At 40.4% G+C, this 18,340-nt stretch overlaps 1 protein-coding gene across 12 annotated transcripts in view; it reads right to left on the reverse strand.

The window, feature by feature from the left end:
• Positions 1-18,340, reverse strand: part of Hrb27C (Heterogeneous nuclear ribonucleoprotein at 27C) — a 367,211-nt gene that overhangs the window by 339,077 nt on the left and 9,794 nt on the right. For all 12 annotated transcript variants that reach the window (XR_008407579.2, XR_008407578.2, XM_053781454.2 and 9 more), the window contains exon 2: positions 1,429-1,636. Coding sequence is in view for 10 of the 12 variants with exons in the window: in XM_053781454.2 (XP_053637429.1) it covers positions 1,429-1,636 (208 nt within the window). In the remaining 2 variants the exon portion in view is untranslated. The remainder of the gene's footprint in view (positions 1-1,428; positions 1,637-18,340) is intronic.

The following is an 18,340-nucleotide window of genomic DNA, read 5'->3' on the forward strand; positions in this document are numbered from 1 at the left end:
ATTTTTACCAATGTTCAAGAGTACATAAATCACACAACACGTCCAATACACGTCAACTGGGGAGTCTAATATTCTTTCACTAGTGCACTGATATTATTTATACCATTTTTACAAAATGCAGTCGTCTGCATAACAGTAAATTTTGTATTTTTTTGTATGAATAAAAAATCAAAATAGAAAGCAATAATAATATAAGAGGGGCCTAGAGATGTGACTAATGAACAGCGCATATGTTATTTTAGTGCCACGAATGTCTACCTTGTTTATTCTGGACCCTATTTTGAAATTGGCATCTTTTTTAATTTGTGTGAAATTGGCCAAATTGCCAATTTCTGACCACCATATTGGGTAGTCCAAATTAGTAAATGGGAGGTTTCTTGTACTCAGCTGATAGATAAAATGGAGTTCTAAAGAAATAGCTATGAGTTTGGTCAACTGGAACAATGGAATTGGCTGAAAATTGGGCTCAAAGTCGGCGAAATCGCCGATACGCATATGTCGCCGAGACCGCTAACTTCGCGGGAGCATAATTCCACGAGTTTTCGACCAAATTTCGAACTTTTGGTGTCATTACCATCGGGAAAAGATTCTCTATCATTTCATAAGAAAAAATAATTTTTTTTTTTTTCAAAAATTGAGCGACATAGAATGACAGTTTCAGAGAGGGGCCTGAAACAGTCAAAGGGTTAAGGACCTCTAATTTTGGGAGTCATGACAGTGAAAGAGCTAAAAGATCGGTCCACTGACAATATTACACCCAGGTCTTTCACATGCTCCTTTTGGTCTAGTAATTTACCTGCATTTTGTATACAGTGCCCTATTTGAGTTCCTCATTCTTTCCTTATCTAAGCAGTTGGATATTTTTGCCACTGAATATGTTACTCTCTATTGCTCACTGGAAGACAGAGTTATGTTGGTGCAAATTCATTACAGTAAAAATCCTGTGCTAATAAATTCAGAAAACAATGACAAGCAATGATCAAAAATTAATGTCACAGCATATAACTTGAAATTACCAATTAGGACGTGGTTACTTAACAATGTGGACTTGCATAAGACACAGCTAATGTAATGTATACACAGCTTCCCAAACATTAAGAACGCAACCCAAATTTGGAACACGACACAATATATAATTGGACAAAACTTAGCAACTGAATTTCTAACTTTTATTTGGTATCAAATGTCCACATTTAACATGCTACATATCTATGCTGATCTGCTTATATAAGCAAGCACCTGTACCATTATTTGAGTTTTTAGACACATGATTTCAAATTTTTAGTGGAAAAAAAAAAAATGTTGAACCAGAATGCCATACCAAGCCTAAGATTTGACCCAAAAATAAACAATGATTACTGAACCTCAATTTTTTTCAACAGCAAGTAAAGCTGTTAAAAGATGAAACGTCACCTATCATTAACTTACCGTACGTCCATCAAGCTCGTGGGGTCCATTCTTCAGAACCGAGTCAACTTTATTAGGATCAGCAAAGGTAACAAAGCCAAAGCCTCTAGACCTGCCAGTCTCACTGTTCTTCATGACCACACAGTCTATTACCTCCCCATACTGGCCAAAGTAACGCTGCAGAGACTCCTGCGTTGTCTCCCATGACAATCCCCCAACAAACATTTTTCTGAAAAAAAAAAAATCATAATTGTACTAACTAGCTAATGTGAATGAGAAAGGTATTCATTCAAACAGAAGAATGCATGTTAATTTGTACAGTATGTAATAAATCTTATAATAATAACCTCAAAATTCAGACTACTGTAGTTAGAAACAACAGTGTAATGTACCGAAGCCTACAATGTATGTGTGTGCCAAGTTTAAAACAATTAGAAACAGCCAACTGTACATACTGACAAGGAATATACAATATCAGATTATAGTCTTGAGTTTTTATTATTATACAGCATATACAGTGGTACCTTGACTTATGAGTGCCCAACTTACGAGTTTTCCGAGTTACGAGCCATCGCTTGGTCGATTTTTTGCTTTGAATTGTGAGCCAAAATCCGAGTTACGAGCGAACTTCAGATATGCCGCCACTCGCAGGAGAGAGGAAATATTAAAAACCTCGATAATAACCAATGTGTAACATACTTTCAGTTTTGATACAACTGGTAGTGTCATCCTGCCACAATGTTTTCTAACATATGCCCTAAGTAAAGAGAAACAATTCTAGAACATGTGTAATACATGTTCGGCAGGCCAGCTGGCTGACTGGCTGATTTGCTCTGGCTGTCTCTATCTCCTTCTGTCTGTCTGTATCTATCTAACTCTGTGTCTCTCTCTCTGTTGATATAAGGCATAATAAGCATGACTGGCATGTAATACGTACACATTTTCACTTGTTCAGGAATCAGACATGACTGACTGCATCGTGTGTTATACCTGTTAGTTCCTGAGCGGCTCTCTCTGAGGCAGTGAGACAAGTAAAGAGACAGGAAGACAGAAACACAGGCAGACACAAAGACAGAAAGCAGAGACAGAGATAAACATAGACAGATAGGCATACAGTACAGAAACAGACAGACAAGTTTATTTGTAACAGTGAAAATTAAATCCAAGGCAGTGTACGATCATCAAATGTCACTCCATTGCCAGAGGAGTGATACTTATCTTACACCGTGCTTAAAGAAGTTTCATATATACTCAAGCATTTCTAAAACATTGCTGGGACCTGGCAAAAAAGGCTCATTTAAAAACCCATAACAAAAAAATTGGGTTTTTTCCTTTTTTTGCAGCTGGGACGGATTAATGGCATTTCAATTACACCTACCATCCGACTTATGACAGAGTTCAGTTCTGAGAAACTGGTCGTAAGTCGAACTTTACTACTGAATATCAACAAAACATTTTTGTAATGACTATTTTATTGTTTTATTTTGGTATTTCATGTTTTACTTTACTTTTTATGCTGTTAATACTGTATTTTATACTGTAAGGTTTAGGATAAACACTGTGTACAACACAAATACAGTGGACCCCCGCTTTACAATCACCTCCCAATGCGACTAATTATGTAAGTGTGTTTGTACATGTATGTTTGGGGGTCTGAAATGGACTAATCTAATTCACAATATTCCTTATGGGAACAAATTCATTCAGTACTGGCACCTGAACATACTTCTGGAATGAAATATCGTAAACCAGGGGTCCACTGTAGTTGTTTATTTCCCAGAAATTTGGCATAAAAAACACGGTCCTAAGTCGAGTGGTCGTAAGTCGAGCAGGTCGTAAGTCAGATGGTAGGTGTAATTTCAATGAGAAAAATTGATTCGACATTAATCCATTCCAGACACCCCAAAAATACTATTAATGAAAATAATTTTTGTAAAGATTAACCCGTAAACGGTCCAAATGTATATATACGTTTTCACTGCTACTGCCTCAAACGTATATTTACATTTTATTTTTCATTCCTTCAAAATTGGCGCGTTAGGCCTGAGTCGCGTAGACATGAGAGAATGAATGTGCGTACTCAGTGTGCGCAGTATCAAAAAAATCTGGGACGCCTGGGTACTGCATGGTAGGACCAGTTACATTCAGCTCCATCTTCGGTCAACATCATGGCACATCCTTGTGATTCACTCACGCCTCGTCGCATTAGCACTATTATTCGAGGAAAGTGATATGGCACGTCAGTTTAGTGGATTTGACGCAGATGTGTCTACTAATAATCAAGGAAATAGTGAAAATATAGACGATAACCCAGATGACCCTCAGCCCATCACCTCTGGGGTGGCCTGTGTGGCCACACCAGACCCTAGGCCAAGCACTTCTGGGGTGGCCAGTGTGGCCACACCAGACCCTGGGCCAAGCACTTCTGGGGTGGCAAGTGTGGCCACACAAGACCTTGGGCCAAGCATCTCTGGAGTGGTGAGTGTTACACATAGGCAACTACGCAAGAGGAAACTATCATTTTCCCAGTGTTTTAGTGATAGTGATATAAGTGACGAGATTTATTTTATGCCATTAGAGGATTCGTCTAGTGACAGTGATCATTATTCACCAGTGAAGCGTACTTTTAGGCGTCATTACCTACGTTCAGGCAGTGTGCCATTTGCAGTCGGCGGCAAGGGTCGTGGCAGGTCATGATCCAAAACCCCTGCTACTGATAGTGAAAGTGATCATGACGGTGAATATGCGGGGATGGAGGAAATAGCGGTGGATGGCACGGTGCATGGACCACAGGGTGTGGTGGGTAGAAAGACAAAGGAGCGCCCAGCACCCCCTCAACCATGTGCTGCCTCCACTCCTGTCCCCCCTCCTGCTCCCCCACGCCCCATGCCAGAGGTCCACCCTGCAGCATGTGACCGAGAGTGGAACTGGACACAAAGTAGTATATTCGTGCCAGAGCCTTTTGATTTTGATGCGATTGCAAGTGGCATCCTGCCAAAATGTCCCATAACGAATGAGTCTACAAAGTTAGACTTCAAGTTATACTTTGACGAGCCTTTAATGAACTTGATAGTGACCCAGACGAACAATTATTACCACTATATCATGGACAATACAACAGAGGTTGGGGAATCGTCATAGCTGCGCAGATGGAAAGATACAACAATGGATGAAATGTATTTATTCCTTGCCACTGTCATGCTTATGCCACATACCTATAAGAACAATATACGTAACTACTGGGCCACAGACTACTTGATCAGTACTCCTGTCTTCTGTGACCTCCTTCCCTGCAACAGATTCATTCTATTGCTACAAATGTTGCACTTCTCAGACAGGAATAGGCCCAACAGAAATGACCTATATAAAATCCGTGAAGTGTTTATCTATATGAAGCAGAAATTCAGTGCCTACTTTTATCCCTTCAAGAACATTGTTGTTGACAAGTCCTTGATTCTGTTCAAGGGACGCTTGTCATTCAAACAATATATACCAAGCAAACGTCATCGCTTTGGTATAAAACATTTTGTGTGTGACTGTGAGAGTGGTCTTGTGTTGGATGTGATTGAATATACCGGGGAAAAAAACACTCGCTGATACCAGGCGCATGTTGGGCATTTCTGGCGATGTTCGAAAAATGATGGAACCATACCTTGACAAGGGCCATACATTGTACACAGACAACTGGTATACAAGCCCTATGCTCGCTGATTTCCTACGTGTGAACAATACAGTGGACCCCCGCATACCGATGGCATCACATAACGATTAATCCGCATACCGCTTGCTTTAATCGCAAAAATTTTGCCTCGCATACCGCTTAAAAACCCGCTCACCGATTTTCGTCCGAGACGCGTCCAATGTGCGGCCTGAGCCACGCTCACATGTTCCGCCGGTGGCATTGTTTACCAGCCAGCCTCCGCGGTAACATCCAAGCATACAATCGGAATATTTCGTATTATTACAGTGTTTTCGGTGCTTTTTCTGTAAAATAAGTGACCATGGGCCCCAAGAAAGCTTCTAGTGCCAACCCTACAGCAATAAGGGTGAGAATTACAATAGAGATGAAGAAAAAGATCATTGATAAGTATGAAAGTGGAGTGCATGTCTCCGAGCTGGCCAGGTTGTATAATAAACCCCAATCAACCATCGCTACTATTGGTGGTACAGCTGCTGCTGCTGCTGCACTGTCAGCTGCTGCTGCTGCTGTAGCATCGTCTGCTGCTGCTGTAACATCGTCTGTTGCTGCTGTAGCATCGTCTGTTGCTGCTGTACCACCGTCAGCTGCGGCTGCTGCTGTAGCATCGTCTGCTGCTGCTGTAACATCGTCTGTTGCTGCTGTAGCATCGTCTGTTGCTGCTGTACCACCGTCAGCTGCTGCTGCTGCTGTAGCATCGTCTGCTGCTGCTGTAACATCGTCTGTTGCTGCTGTAGCATCGTCTGCTGCTGCTGTAGCATCGTCTGTTGCTGCTGTACCACCGTCAGCAGCTGCTGCTGCTGCTGTAGCATCGTCTGCTGCTGCTGTAGCATCGTCTGTTGCTGCTGTACCACCGTCAGCTGCTGCTGCTGCTGTAGCATCGTCTGTTGCTGCTGTAGCATCACCTGCTGCTGCTGTAGCATCGTCTGTTGCTGCTGTACCACCGTCAGCTGCTGCTGCTGCTGCTGTAGCATCACCTGCTGCTGCTGTAGCATCGTCTGCTGCTGCTGTAGCATCGTCTGTTGCTGCTGTAGCATCGTCTGTTGCTGCTGTACCACCATCAGCTGCTGCTGCTGCTGTAGCACCGTTGTTGGTGTGGCTTATTGAGAATACCAAGAAACAATTAACCCCAGAGGATTTGCCACCCAGGATAACCCAAAAAAGTCAGTGTCATCGAAGACTAACTTATTTCCATTGGGGTCCTTAATCTTGTCTCCCAGGATGCAACCCACACCAGTCGACTAACACCCAGGTGAACAGGGAAAAATGCCTGGAACTAGTGCTCATATTGGTGAATTTAAAGCCAGCAAAGGTTGGTTTGAGAGATTTAAGAATCGTAGTGACATACACAGTGTGATAAGGCCTGTTCTGGAAGAAAATACCAAACAGGACCTACAGTACTCAGGAGGAAAAGGCACTCCCAGGACACAGTGTCTCATCAGTCATTGCTGCATCTTCAATAAACGTGTCATTTATTCTTCATTTAGTAGAGTAGTACATGCACAATATATATCGTGCATGTACTACTCTACTATTGTGCATGTATCCTTCTCTTTGTGTGTAGGAAAATGTATATTTCATGTGGTAAAAATTTTTTTTTTCATACTTTTGGGTGTCTTGCACGGATTAATTTGATTTCCATTATTTCTTATGGGGAAAATTCATTCGCATACCGATTATTTCGCATAACAATGACCCCTCTTGCACGGATTAAAATCGGTATGCGGGGGTCCACTGTACTGATATATGTGGAACAGTGAGAAGGAATAGAAAACATATGCTAAGGTTCAGTGGAGGCAGTATTGAAGGTGCAGTGCAAGCATTTCATGCCAATGACATCATGGCACTGACGTGGCATGACAAACGGGATGTGACATTGGTGTCAACCATCCACAGAAACGAGATGGCACAAAAAGACGAAGTGATCAGGGAGACCAATGAACGTATTGTCAAGCCAGCTGCTGTTGTCGACTATACAAACAATATGCGACTCGTTGACAAGTGTGACGTGATGATAGAGTTCGTTGACTGTGTGCGTAGGAGTCACAAGTGGTATATAAAACTTTTTTCACCTATTAGACATTGCAGTGCTCAATTCATTCAATATGTACAAAATAAAGACTGGAAAACGACAACGTTTTGCAGAATTCTCCCTGAATGTCGTAAAACAGATAGCAAAAAGGTATGGTACCACACCTGTACCTGCCCATCAAGAGCGACCTGTCACACCACAACCTGTACCACAACCACAGCCAGTGGGGGAAGTGCCAGACCGAATCATCCCTAACTGTCACTACTTGGTACCAACACCACCTACCCCAAAAAAAGAAGCATTCCCAGAAAAAGTGTGTTGTGTGTGCTACCACCACAAAACGACCCCAACGGCAGAAGGGGACACAATACATTTGTAACCAGTGTGGGGTAGCACTGTATGAATCCATGCTTCATGGAGTATCATACAATCAAGGAGTTCTAGAAACGTAAGTGGGACATTTAAATACTTGTTTATAGCTGTAGATAATAAAGTGTGATTCAGCCAGGTGTGCAAAATCACCTGTCAGTGTGTACATGTGTGTCTGTGACATGATAATAATTTTGAATATATTATTGGTGTATAAGCAACAACTGACATTGAAACCAAAAGAATTACTGTAAAACCTAAGTATCATATCATTAAAACCAAGTAAAAAAAAAATGGGGAAAAAAAAAAAACTAAATATGTAAGTTTCTGCAAGCGGTAGCGCTCCATGTTGCAGTCAGGTGATCGCCAAGTGCCAACTTCGCGGCCTCATATCTCGGTAAGTACTGACCCTAAAAATTTTTTTTTATCCTTTAACCCGTAAACGGTCCAGGCAGATCTATGTTCACATGTGTAGTGCTCCAAAAGTAGATCTACGTTTTTTTTACATATTTTCAAATATAACAAAAAAAAAGTGGATCAAAGTTTTTTTTACACATTTTCAAATGTAAAAAAAAAAATCTACTTTTTTTACACACTTTCAAATGTTGAAAAAACGTATATATATGTTTGGACCGTTTACGGGTTAACACTTAGAAATTTTTTTTTTTCCTATAATTTTTTTTTTTTCCAAAATATTCGGGGCACTGGGGTAGTGAACATATATATACGTTTGGACAGTTTACGGGTTAATTATAGTTTTACATACACAAAACAATGAGAATTAAACAAAATAAATACATGAACAGTTAAATCACTATTACATACTTTTATTGAAGACTTTTGTTGGCTTATGGAAGATAAGGAGGAGAGAGGGAGTTGGGGGTTATTGTTTGGCTGGGGAATCCCCCTCCATAACGACTTCAGGTAACAAGTCCCTCTCTGGGTTTGCTTCCCTTCTTTGTCTTTTAATGCCACTAGGTCCAGCTTGAGAATCACTGGACCTGTTGCACAAAAAAATCTGTCCAGAGAGGTCTGCTTCTGGCATCTCTAAGATTTCCCTGAAGTGGAACAAAGTTTTGTCACTGAACACGTGGCAGATATGGCTTGTTTCAGCTTGGTCAGGGTGATATTTCTCCACAAAAGCTTGCACCTACTCCACATTGCACAAATCTCCCTTCCTCCCTCTTCCTTCTCCTCTGAAGCAAGTTCCTCAGCTGTGGTTTGTTGCTGTTCCAGATGAAGCTCCTGCAGCTCTTCAATGGTTAGCTCTTCACTAACCTCCAATCCCATAGACTTCCCCAAAGACAATAGATTCCACAACAGCTGTTGGGTCCTCAGGGTCAGCCCCAAACCCTTCAAAATCCCTCTCTTGGACACAATCTGGCCACAATTTTCTCCCGAGTTCAAAATCCTTAACCCTTAACCCTTTCAGGGTCCGTCCCGTAGATCTACGGCTGGTCGGTGAGTGTCCAAACCGTAGATCTACGCCAAAATTCTAGCGCCGTCAAATTTAGCGCGAAAGCGCTCATAGGCCTACATATGAGAGAATGGGTCTGCGCCGTGGGTGTGTGCCGTAAACAAAAAATCTAGGCGCCTGCATAGCATTGTGGGAACGCCGGCTCAGTCACCCTTGTTCACCATGCCTCGTCGCAAGTCAGCTCTCACTCCCCGGAAAATTGGGACTCTCCTCTTCCTGTCTGATAGTTCTGACACTGATGGAAGTGGAAATGAAGACGAATTCTACGGCTTTGATAAGTTAGTGACTGAAAATAATGACCAGGATATCGATAATAGTGCAGAAAACCCCGACGATCCTCGACCTTCTACCTCTGGTGTGGGCACTCGTGACTCACGGTCGGGTGTTCCTAAACGTAAGAGAAAACTAATATTTTCCCGTGGCCTGGCCTCTGACTTCAGTAATGACGATGATTCTGACGTGGATTGTGATTTTATTGCGCTCGACGATCATTCGAGTAGTGATAGTGAGGAAACATATTCACCAGTGAAGCGTCGGTATGTTCGCCGCCGCATGCGCTCGGGTAGTGTACCCTATGCTGTGCCCACGGGACGGAGTACATCCCGGAGTACATCCCGTGGCCCTACACCCGTTTTAGGTAGTGATAGTGAGGATGATGTGGCTACACTTGGCATGGATGGGCCACAGGCATCAGTGGATGGTGTTAGTGGGGCTGGTGGTGGTAGTGGCACCGCCATGCGTGACTCGCTGTGCCACGCGGGGACCCACGCTGCTGACTCGTCAGTTCAAGGACAAAGCGGAGCGTCACCCACCAGCCCGCCACAACCACCCGTACAACCAGCCTATGATGTCCAGTATCCACCAGCAAACCGTATCTGGGATTGGCAGCAAAATCCCAATTTTGTTCCCAGCCCTCACCACTTTGATGACTCTCAAAGTGGAATTCTACCTACCTGTCCCCTTGGAACCACGGCCAATGAACTGGAATTCTTTGAATTATTCTTTGACCAGCCATTGATGGAAATTATTGTCAGGGAAAGTAATAAGTATTTTCAGTACACCATGGCAAATACGATCTTATCACCACAGTCAAGACTACACAGGTGGAAGAGACGACTGTTGCAGAAATGTATTTGCTTTTTGTAACAATAATGCTTATGCCTCACGTCTATAAGCATAATATAAAAGCATACTGGTCCACAGATCGGCTAATTTGTACCCCATCCTTCAGTGAAATAATACCAGTGAACAGGTTTATCTTACTGTTACGTATGTTGCACTTCTCTAACAAAACCAGGCCTGACAGAAGTGACAGGTTATACAAGATTAGAAATGTTTTCATGTATCTCAAACAAAAGTTCAGGATATACTTTTATCCATTCAAGAATCTTGTAATTGACAAGTCTTTGATTTTGTTCAAAGGTAGACTGTCATTCAAGCAGTATATACCGAGCAAGAGGAACCGCTTTGGTATAAAATTGTTTGTACTCTGTGATTGTGACAGTGGCCTGGTGTTGGATACTGTTGTATACACGGGTAGTAAAACATTGAAAGATACCAAGATGTTATTGGGTATATCAGGTGACGTAGTGAGAAACATGATGGCACCTTATCTTGGTAAGGGCCATACATTATATACCGATAACTGGTACACAAGCCCATTACTCAGTGATTTCACGCGAGTGAACAAGACAGATGTGTGTGGCACAGTGCGTTCTAATCGTAAACATGTGCCCAGGCTCAACGCAGGTGTTCGTGGTGATGACGTGCAGGTGTTTACTGCCAATGACATCATGGCATTACGGTGGCATGACAAACGAGATGTCACATTGTTGACAACCATTCACCGTAATGAAATGCAAGACAGTGGCAAAGTTGATCGAGTGACTAATGAACGTATTCGAAAACCAGTGACAGTGATTGATTATACACAAAACATGCGCTTGGTTGACAAGTGTGACATGCAGATTGGTTTTGTTGACTGTGTTCGTAAGAGTTACAAGTGGTACATGAAACTTTTCTTCCATCTCATGGACATTTCAATGCTGAATGCATATAATATGTACCAAATAAAGACTGGTAACAGACCACCGTATGGTGAATTTTGTTTGTCTGTTGTCAGACAACTCATAATGAAGTACCAGGTAACAACACCTGCAATACAACATGGTCCTCGAATTCATCACAATATACCCAAGCGTTTGAGGAGAGAAGGTGATCATTTCATAATACAGCTTCCTTCAACTCAAAAGAAATTTGCTCAGAAGAGATGCATTGTCTGTGCACAAACAAAACGACGGCAACAAAGACGCAAAGACACTCGGTTTATGTGTGAGGAATGTAAGGTGCCTCTGTGCATGGTGCCTTGTTTCAAGGAGTTCCACAAGCTCCAGCAGTTCTAAAACCATGTCCAGTGATTGTAAATATGTAAATATATGATAGAACATTAGTATTATACAATATTTGTGCATGTTTATTGTAATAAACAACAGTGGTAAACAATAATATGATAATAACTTTTGTGCGGTTATTGTGTTCAATACAGTGAGTATATATATATCAATATATATATGAATAGGAATGACCTGAGTATGGGTCAGGTAGGTGGTGATGGTTGCCAATATGACATTTTTTCATATTTCTAGCTGCCCAAACAACTTTTGTTTCTAGTAGGGAAATTAGATCTAACAAAAATGATCCCAAATGGATGAACAATAGATTACAACATCTCACTGGTCAAAAGAGAGGCATATATAGGCGTATCAAAGGAGAGGATGGGCAGTTAAGAAATCAATATATTAAATTACTGAGAAATAAAAAAAAAAGAATATGAAAAACAAAAAGGGATTATGAGGCTCAAGTTGCAAGGGATTCAAAGACTAACCCAAAAGGGTTCTTTCAGGTATACAGAACTAAGATTAGGGACAAGATAGGCCCACTAAGAGTAACTCGGGTCAGATCACTGACAGTGATAAGGAAATGTGTTAAATTTTCAACACTTACTCCCTCTCAGTTTTTACTCAGGAAGATACAGTAGGCCCCCACTCATACGGTGGGTTAGGTTCCAGGCTGTCGCCGGAAAGCAGACATCACCGGAAAGCAGAACACCATTTTTTTCCATTTATAAATGCATATAAATGCCACACAACAAGTTTACACTAAATTATATTAAGTTAGTAATAGAACTAGGCATTAAAACACACAAAGTAAAATGCATTCATTACTTATCTTAAAGTATTTGTAATCTTAATGTAGGGAGAGAGGTGATTAGTACTTATTTGCAGGAAGTCAGGTGCAGGTAGCCCAGGTGTAGGTAGCCCTGGCTCCCCATCTCATACTTAATATACAATATTTAAAACATCCCAGAGAGGTAAAATACACATATAGTACACTCACTATTTACCTTAAAATATGTGTAGTCTTAATATAGGAAGAGAGGCGAGTACAAAGTCAGTGTAGGTAGCCGGTAGGTGTATCCTGTCTGGGCTACACCTACCGGCAACCTACACTGTGGCCCAGAGCTGTGTTATTAGCATCGACATACCTTGTTCACTGAATTTAATAATTTCTAACAACTACCTTTAGATGCCATCATAAACGAAGGGAGAAGTAATGAATAATTCATGCTGAAAATTGTAAACAAAAGCAGAGTGGGGGAGTGGCTGGGTCAAACGCAGATTCATACACGTTTTCTCTTATGGCTGAGCAGAGAAAACGTAATGTTGTCCCTCTGCCCGGCTACCACACAGCTCCACAAGTATTATCATCAGAGCACATATAAAATATTCAATAAATCCCAGACAACAAGTTTACACTAACTTATATTAAGTTAGCAATAGAAATAGGCATTAAAAACACAATAAAAGGTAAGATACACACAGAGTACACTTATTACTCACCTTAACCCTTTCAGGGTCCAGAGGCCAAATTTCAAAGTGCACACCAGGGTCCAAGTATTTAAAAAAAAAAAAATTTTTTCTTATGAAATGGTAGAGAATCTTTTTCTGAAGGTAATAAAACAAAAAGTACGAAATTTGATGGAAAATTGATGAAATTATGCTGTCACGAATTTTGATCTGTCAGCGATATTTACAAATTGGCGATTTTGTCGACTTTGACTACCATTTTAGGCCAATTACATTATTCCAGTCGACCAAATTCTTAGCTATTTCACTAGTATTACTTCTATTCTATCGACTGAGCACAAGAAATCGCCAAGTCAACTGTTTCAATTACAAAATAAAGTGATTGGAAATTGGTTATTTGGCCAATTTAACACAAAGTTCAAAATATTCCAATTTCAAAATAGGGTCCAGAATAAAGAATGTAGGTATTCCTGGCACTAAACTAACAATAACAAAAAAAGGCACAATACCGTGACTGGAACGTGCCCTCCGCATCTGTGATCCTCAGTTCCTTCCAGCGGAAATTTTCACAATTCGTTTTCCCGTCTTGGCTATCCTTCCCATTTCATAGACTCTGCCCTCTCACGTGCTAAACGTAATTTCTTCTCTCCCAAACTCTCTACTCCTGGGAACTTTCTGTCCTCTGCCTTCCCTACATTTCCGGTCTTTCTAATCTCAACAATTCTCTCAATCCCTTAGACATCAAGCTTACCTTCCGCCAGACTAACACTCTTCGCACTAATCTCATTCATACCTCTCCTCCTTCTACGGATGTTCCTGGTGTCTACTCTATTTCTTGCTCCTCCTGTCCTCTTCAATACTTCGGAGAAACTGGTCGATCTCTTTCTGACAGACTTAGGGAGCACAAAAATAGTGTTAGGCTTGCCGACACTAACAATGCGCTTTTCTGTCACGTCAGAGATCACAGCCATCCTATTGACTGGTCTTCAGCTAAAACTGTCTTCCCTACTTCCAACTCTAACAGTCGCCATCTAGTTGAATCCTCTCTAATACACAACTTTCCTTGTATGAATCTTAGCCCTGGCTTCGTCTCTGTAGATGCCTTCCTCTCCCACTACATTGTAAAATGCTCCAAACTTCAGAATACCCGTGACTTAACCTGACTCCTCATTTTTTCTTTTTCTTCTTCTCCCTCTTCCCCTTTCCTCTTTTTCCTCTGGGTTGTCTTTCTTCTGTCTCGTGTTTCTGTTCCTTCATTATTTATTTCACCACTACCCCTTTCACTCACCTCTGTGCACTTGCTCTCCCTCTGTGGGCACCTAGCTCCCTTGCAGTGCTCCCCTTTCTTTGTATTTGACTGGCTCCTCCTCCTTATTCCCCACTACTACTTCTACAACTATCACTACTACTACCTCTACTACTACTACCACCACCACCACTACCTCTTCCTGCCTCTATATAGCCGTCCTGCTCCACTTCTGGTTAGTGTGACTTTGTAAATGGTCCAAGTCGGACCGAAACGTCGTATTAAGCTTCTCTCTTCTATGTTCGGGTTATTTGTGTACTAAACTAACATTTCCTCTGTTCATTAGTAACATTCTGAGGCTTTACAAATGAATTCCATTTTTATTTTTTATTCACATAATGAATTTTTATTCAAACCAAAAGTAGAAGATTTACTGTTATGCAATATTGTAATAATTGTATATCATCACCGCATTTGTGAACGTATATTAGACCCACCAGCAGGCGTGTATTAGACGTGTGAGGTCGTTCGTTTACTCATGAACATTGGCAAAAATTTAACATTTTCGCTTTGAGCTCAGTTTCAAGCCATTTCCAGTGCAAAAACCAATCAAAATCATCTCTATTTTTGTAATGTCTTCCATTCTATCAAATGAGACCAAGAAATCGCAAATACAACTATAAAAAACATACGAAAAAACACTGCAAATTCGCTGTTTTAATCGAAAATCACGGTCTCAGTTTTTTTCTCTCATTATACAGTGCTGCAGGATTTGTTTTATGTGGTGCACACATACCACATAGATGTATTCTCTGATATCTAGGCCCAAATTTACCACTCACAGCTTATCAGAGTGAGCTCAGCTCATGGCATAGATCTACGGTTTGGACCCTGAATGTAAAGCCGTAGATCTACGGCACGGACCCTGAAAGGGTTAAAATATTAATATTAATATGCGAGAGGTGAGTGGCAGGGTGTTTATTGAATAAAATCAGAATGGCACACCATCATCCTTTAACTTGGCACTTAAGGCAAGAGGCTTACGACTCCTCTTTTTATCACAGCTAAGCTAAGACGCCATCGTCAATGAGAACCAACAAGTTAGCAAAAGAGTAAACGAGAGAGAACGAGATACAGAGTTCATACAATGTAAGCATTCCAACTGAACAGGTAGTGGGCGATCACTTGGTCAGGCGAAATAAATGCTATTAATATGTGTCTACTTTTAGTTAATTCACGTACGTTTGTAAGAGTTTGTAAAACATTTACCTCAATTTTTTAATGTAATAATAATTACCTCACAATACAAATACTCTTACATTGTGTACAAGTTGAACAAGTTAGTACAGAATAAACAAACAGCAACAAACCATTTTTAGAATGAAGATACGTATTATTATTATCATAAAAAGCACTAAACCCACAAGGGTCATGAATTGCTATATATAAAGTGAAGGCATAAGAAAGGAATATTTTTCTACAGTTATCCCCCAGTTTGACTAGAGAAAACGTATTCTTCCGACACTATACACAGCCGCTTTGTAAACAAATCTCATATTTATGTCAATTTTTATTGAGAGTGTATGTATCATGTTTATATGCTATGTATTATAGATGGATTAATGAAAAGGCCTATATTAATGTAAAATAAGACATTTAAGGAGTGCCTCCGGCAAAAAAATGTAGCTTTTTTGTTTACCGTCCGATTTCCTCCAGTTTTGGTGCACAAGACAAAGTGTTTTCACTCATTCTTGAAAATATTTATCAAAAATATACCTCAAACGACAACTGAGAAAAGACTGAAAAAGACTGATTTTCTGAAAAATGTCCTTGTCTCAAAAATCATTCCTATATGGGACATCGTAAGGTTGTTTGGACACTTGGTGCCGAGAGAGCAATGCTTAAACTAATTTTAGGCAACGCCTTTTCTCTAAATAACGTATCTTTATATAAAAAAAAAAAAATTTTTTTTTAGTTCCTGGAATACTGCAAAAAATCTGCCCTTTACTCCCACATAACTCCGAAAGTATTTGAATATTTCCAAAATTACCTTTAACAAAATTAGAGAAACCATTATTCTACAATTTCTGTGAATATTATTCCATTTAATTAAGTAATAAATGCAGAAATAGCAACTGTAGAGGAATAAGTTACTTCCGAGATATAGGCCTAGAACGCCGGCCGGCCCACCGTCTCAAAAAAAAAAGTTTTTTTTCGCGAAAATCGCGTTTGTTTGGGTGTATTTCTTAGTAAACTGATGTTCTAGTGCAGTTATCCTCTTCAAAACACCGTTTTCTCTTACTCAGAGACCAAAGAATACGACACGGAGACGACATGGAGAGCAGTAACTCAATATTTATCGAAATATTCCCGATAATCTTTCGCCATATTATGGTCTATTTTTTTCAGTCTAGAGTATATAACATGTTTGTATGTTATTTAGAGTGTTTATTATATCATATTAGAACAATTCTGATAGATAAATAAGCTGTAGAGTTGATATATAAGCTGATATAAGCGTAATAATGAAGTGATTTCTCCTGGCGCGGCAACCCTTCCGCGCATTATGATATGATTAATGACTGTTGCTCAATCTAGGGATAAGCTCCGCCTTCAGTTTTATGATGCCAAGTACTCAGTTATTATATTAGAAAGTATAATGCAAGAAAAAGCGATAAAAAACAAGGAAAAATTTCCAAAATATATATGGGCTGTGAGCAGACTCGCTACCAATATCACCGTCACCTTACCTCATATAAATGACTGTAATTTCTTGTAGAAACGTCGTAGAACATTCATTCTGGTACCATTGTGTTGCCAAAGAGTTGAGCTATTTTTCAGTATATATAACTCACTATCCATATTTTTCCGATATTTCGGTGAGCGCGCACGGAAATTTGCCGGAGGCACTCCTTAATGTGCCCAAGAGTGATTATTACGTAGTATTGGCATCATGAGTAGAGAGATTCTTAGTGATTTTAATGTGTACCTGCACACCAGCAGATACACATAAGTATAATTATTAGAGTACATATAAAATACGCAGTAACTTTAAAACACTTGAAATTTTGGAAAGTTTCCTGACATAATAGATGTGGTCACGGAGAATGTAAACAAACCGGGTGGGGAGTGCCGTATTTCAAACACCACTTGCCGTATAGCAAATTTTGGTCATAATTTGACATTGCCGTATTAGCGGAACGCCATAAAGCGGGGCCCTACTGTACTAGCGAAATTCCAGAAATAATAAATTATGTAGAACAGGACGATAATAAACTATGCTGTATAAATAATAGAAGTCCTCAGGTTGTTCTTCAACTCTGTGTATCTTCAGTTAGGCCTCATTTAGATTATGCTGAACAGTTCTGGTCACCGTATTACAGAATGGATATAAATGCACTGGAAAACGTACAAAGGATGACAAAGTTGATCCCATATATCAGAAATCATCCCAATGAGGATAGACTGAGGGCCCTGAATCTGCACTCTCTAGAAAGGTGTAGAATTAGACAAGATATGATTGAGGTGTATAAATGGAAAACAGAAATAAAGGGGATGTAAACAGCATGCTAAAAATATCTAGCCAAGACAGGATGTGTAGCAATGGTTTCAAGTTGGAAAAATTCAGATTCAGGAAGGATACAGGAAAGCACTGGTTTGGTAACAGAGTTGTGGATGACTGGAACAAACTCCCAAGTACCGTCATAGAAACTAAAACTGCGTGTAGTTTTAAAAATAGGTTAGATGAATACATGAGCGCATATGGGTGGGTGTGAGCTGGACCTGACTAGCTTGTGCTAGTGGGTCTGATGCCATGCCCCTTCCTTAAGTGGATGTGACCTGACTAGGTGGGTCATTGGTCTAAGCTGGGGGGTGACATGGACCTGCCTCGCATGGGCCAGTAGGCCTGCTGCAGTGTTCCTTCTTTCTTATGTTCTTATGAGGGGTTTTTACAAAGTAGAAGTGATGCAAGGAGGGAGGAGTATATGGAGAGAAAGAGAGAGGTTAAGAGAGTGGTGAAGCAATGTAAAAAGAGCAAATGAGAGAGTGGGAGAGATGTTATCAACAAATTTTGTTGAGAATAAGAAAAAGCTTTGGAGTGAGATTAATAAGTTGAGAAAGCCTAGGGAACGAATGAATTTGTTAGTAAATCCTTTCACTGTCGAGACCCCTGCGCACAAACTTGCTCTCAGTGTTGAAGAATTAAAAAAAAAAAATTCTTAGGAAATAAGAGAATCTTTTCCCG

This window comes from Cherax quadricarinatus, chromosome 53 (genome assembly GCF_038502225.1).
Source record: "Cherax quadricarinatus isolate ZL_2023a chromosome 53, ASM3850222v1, whole genome shotgun sequence".
NCBI lineage: Eukaryota > Metazoa > Arthropoda > Malacostraca > Decapoda > Parastacidae > Cherax > Cherax quadricarinatus.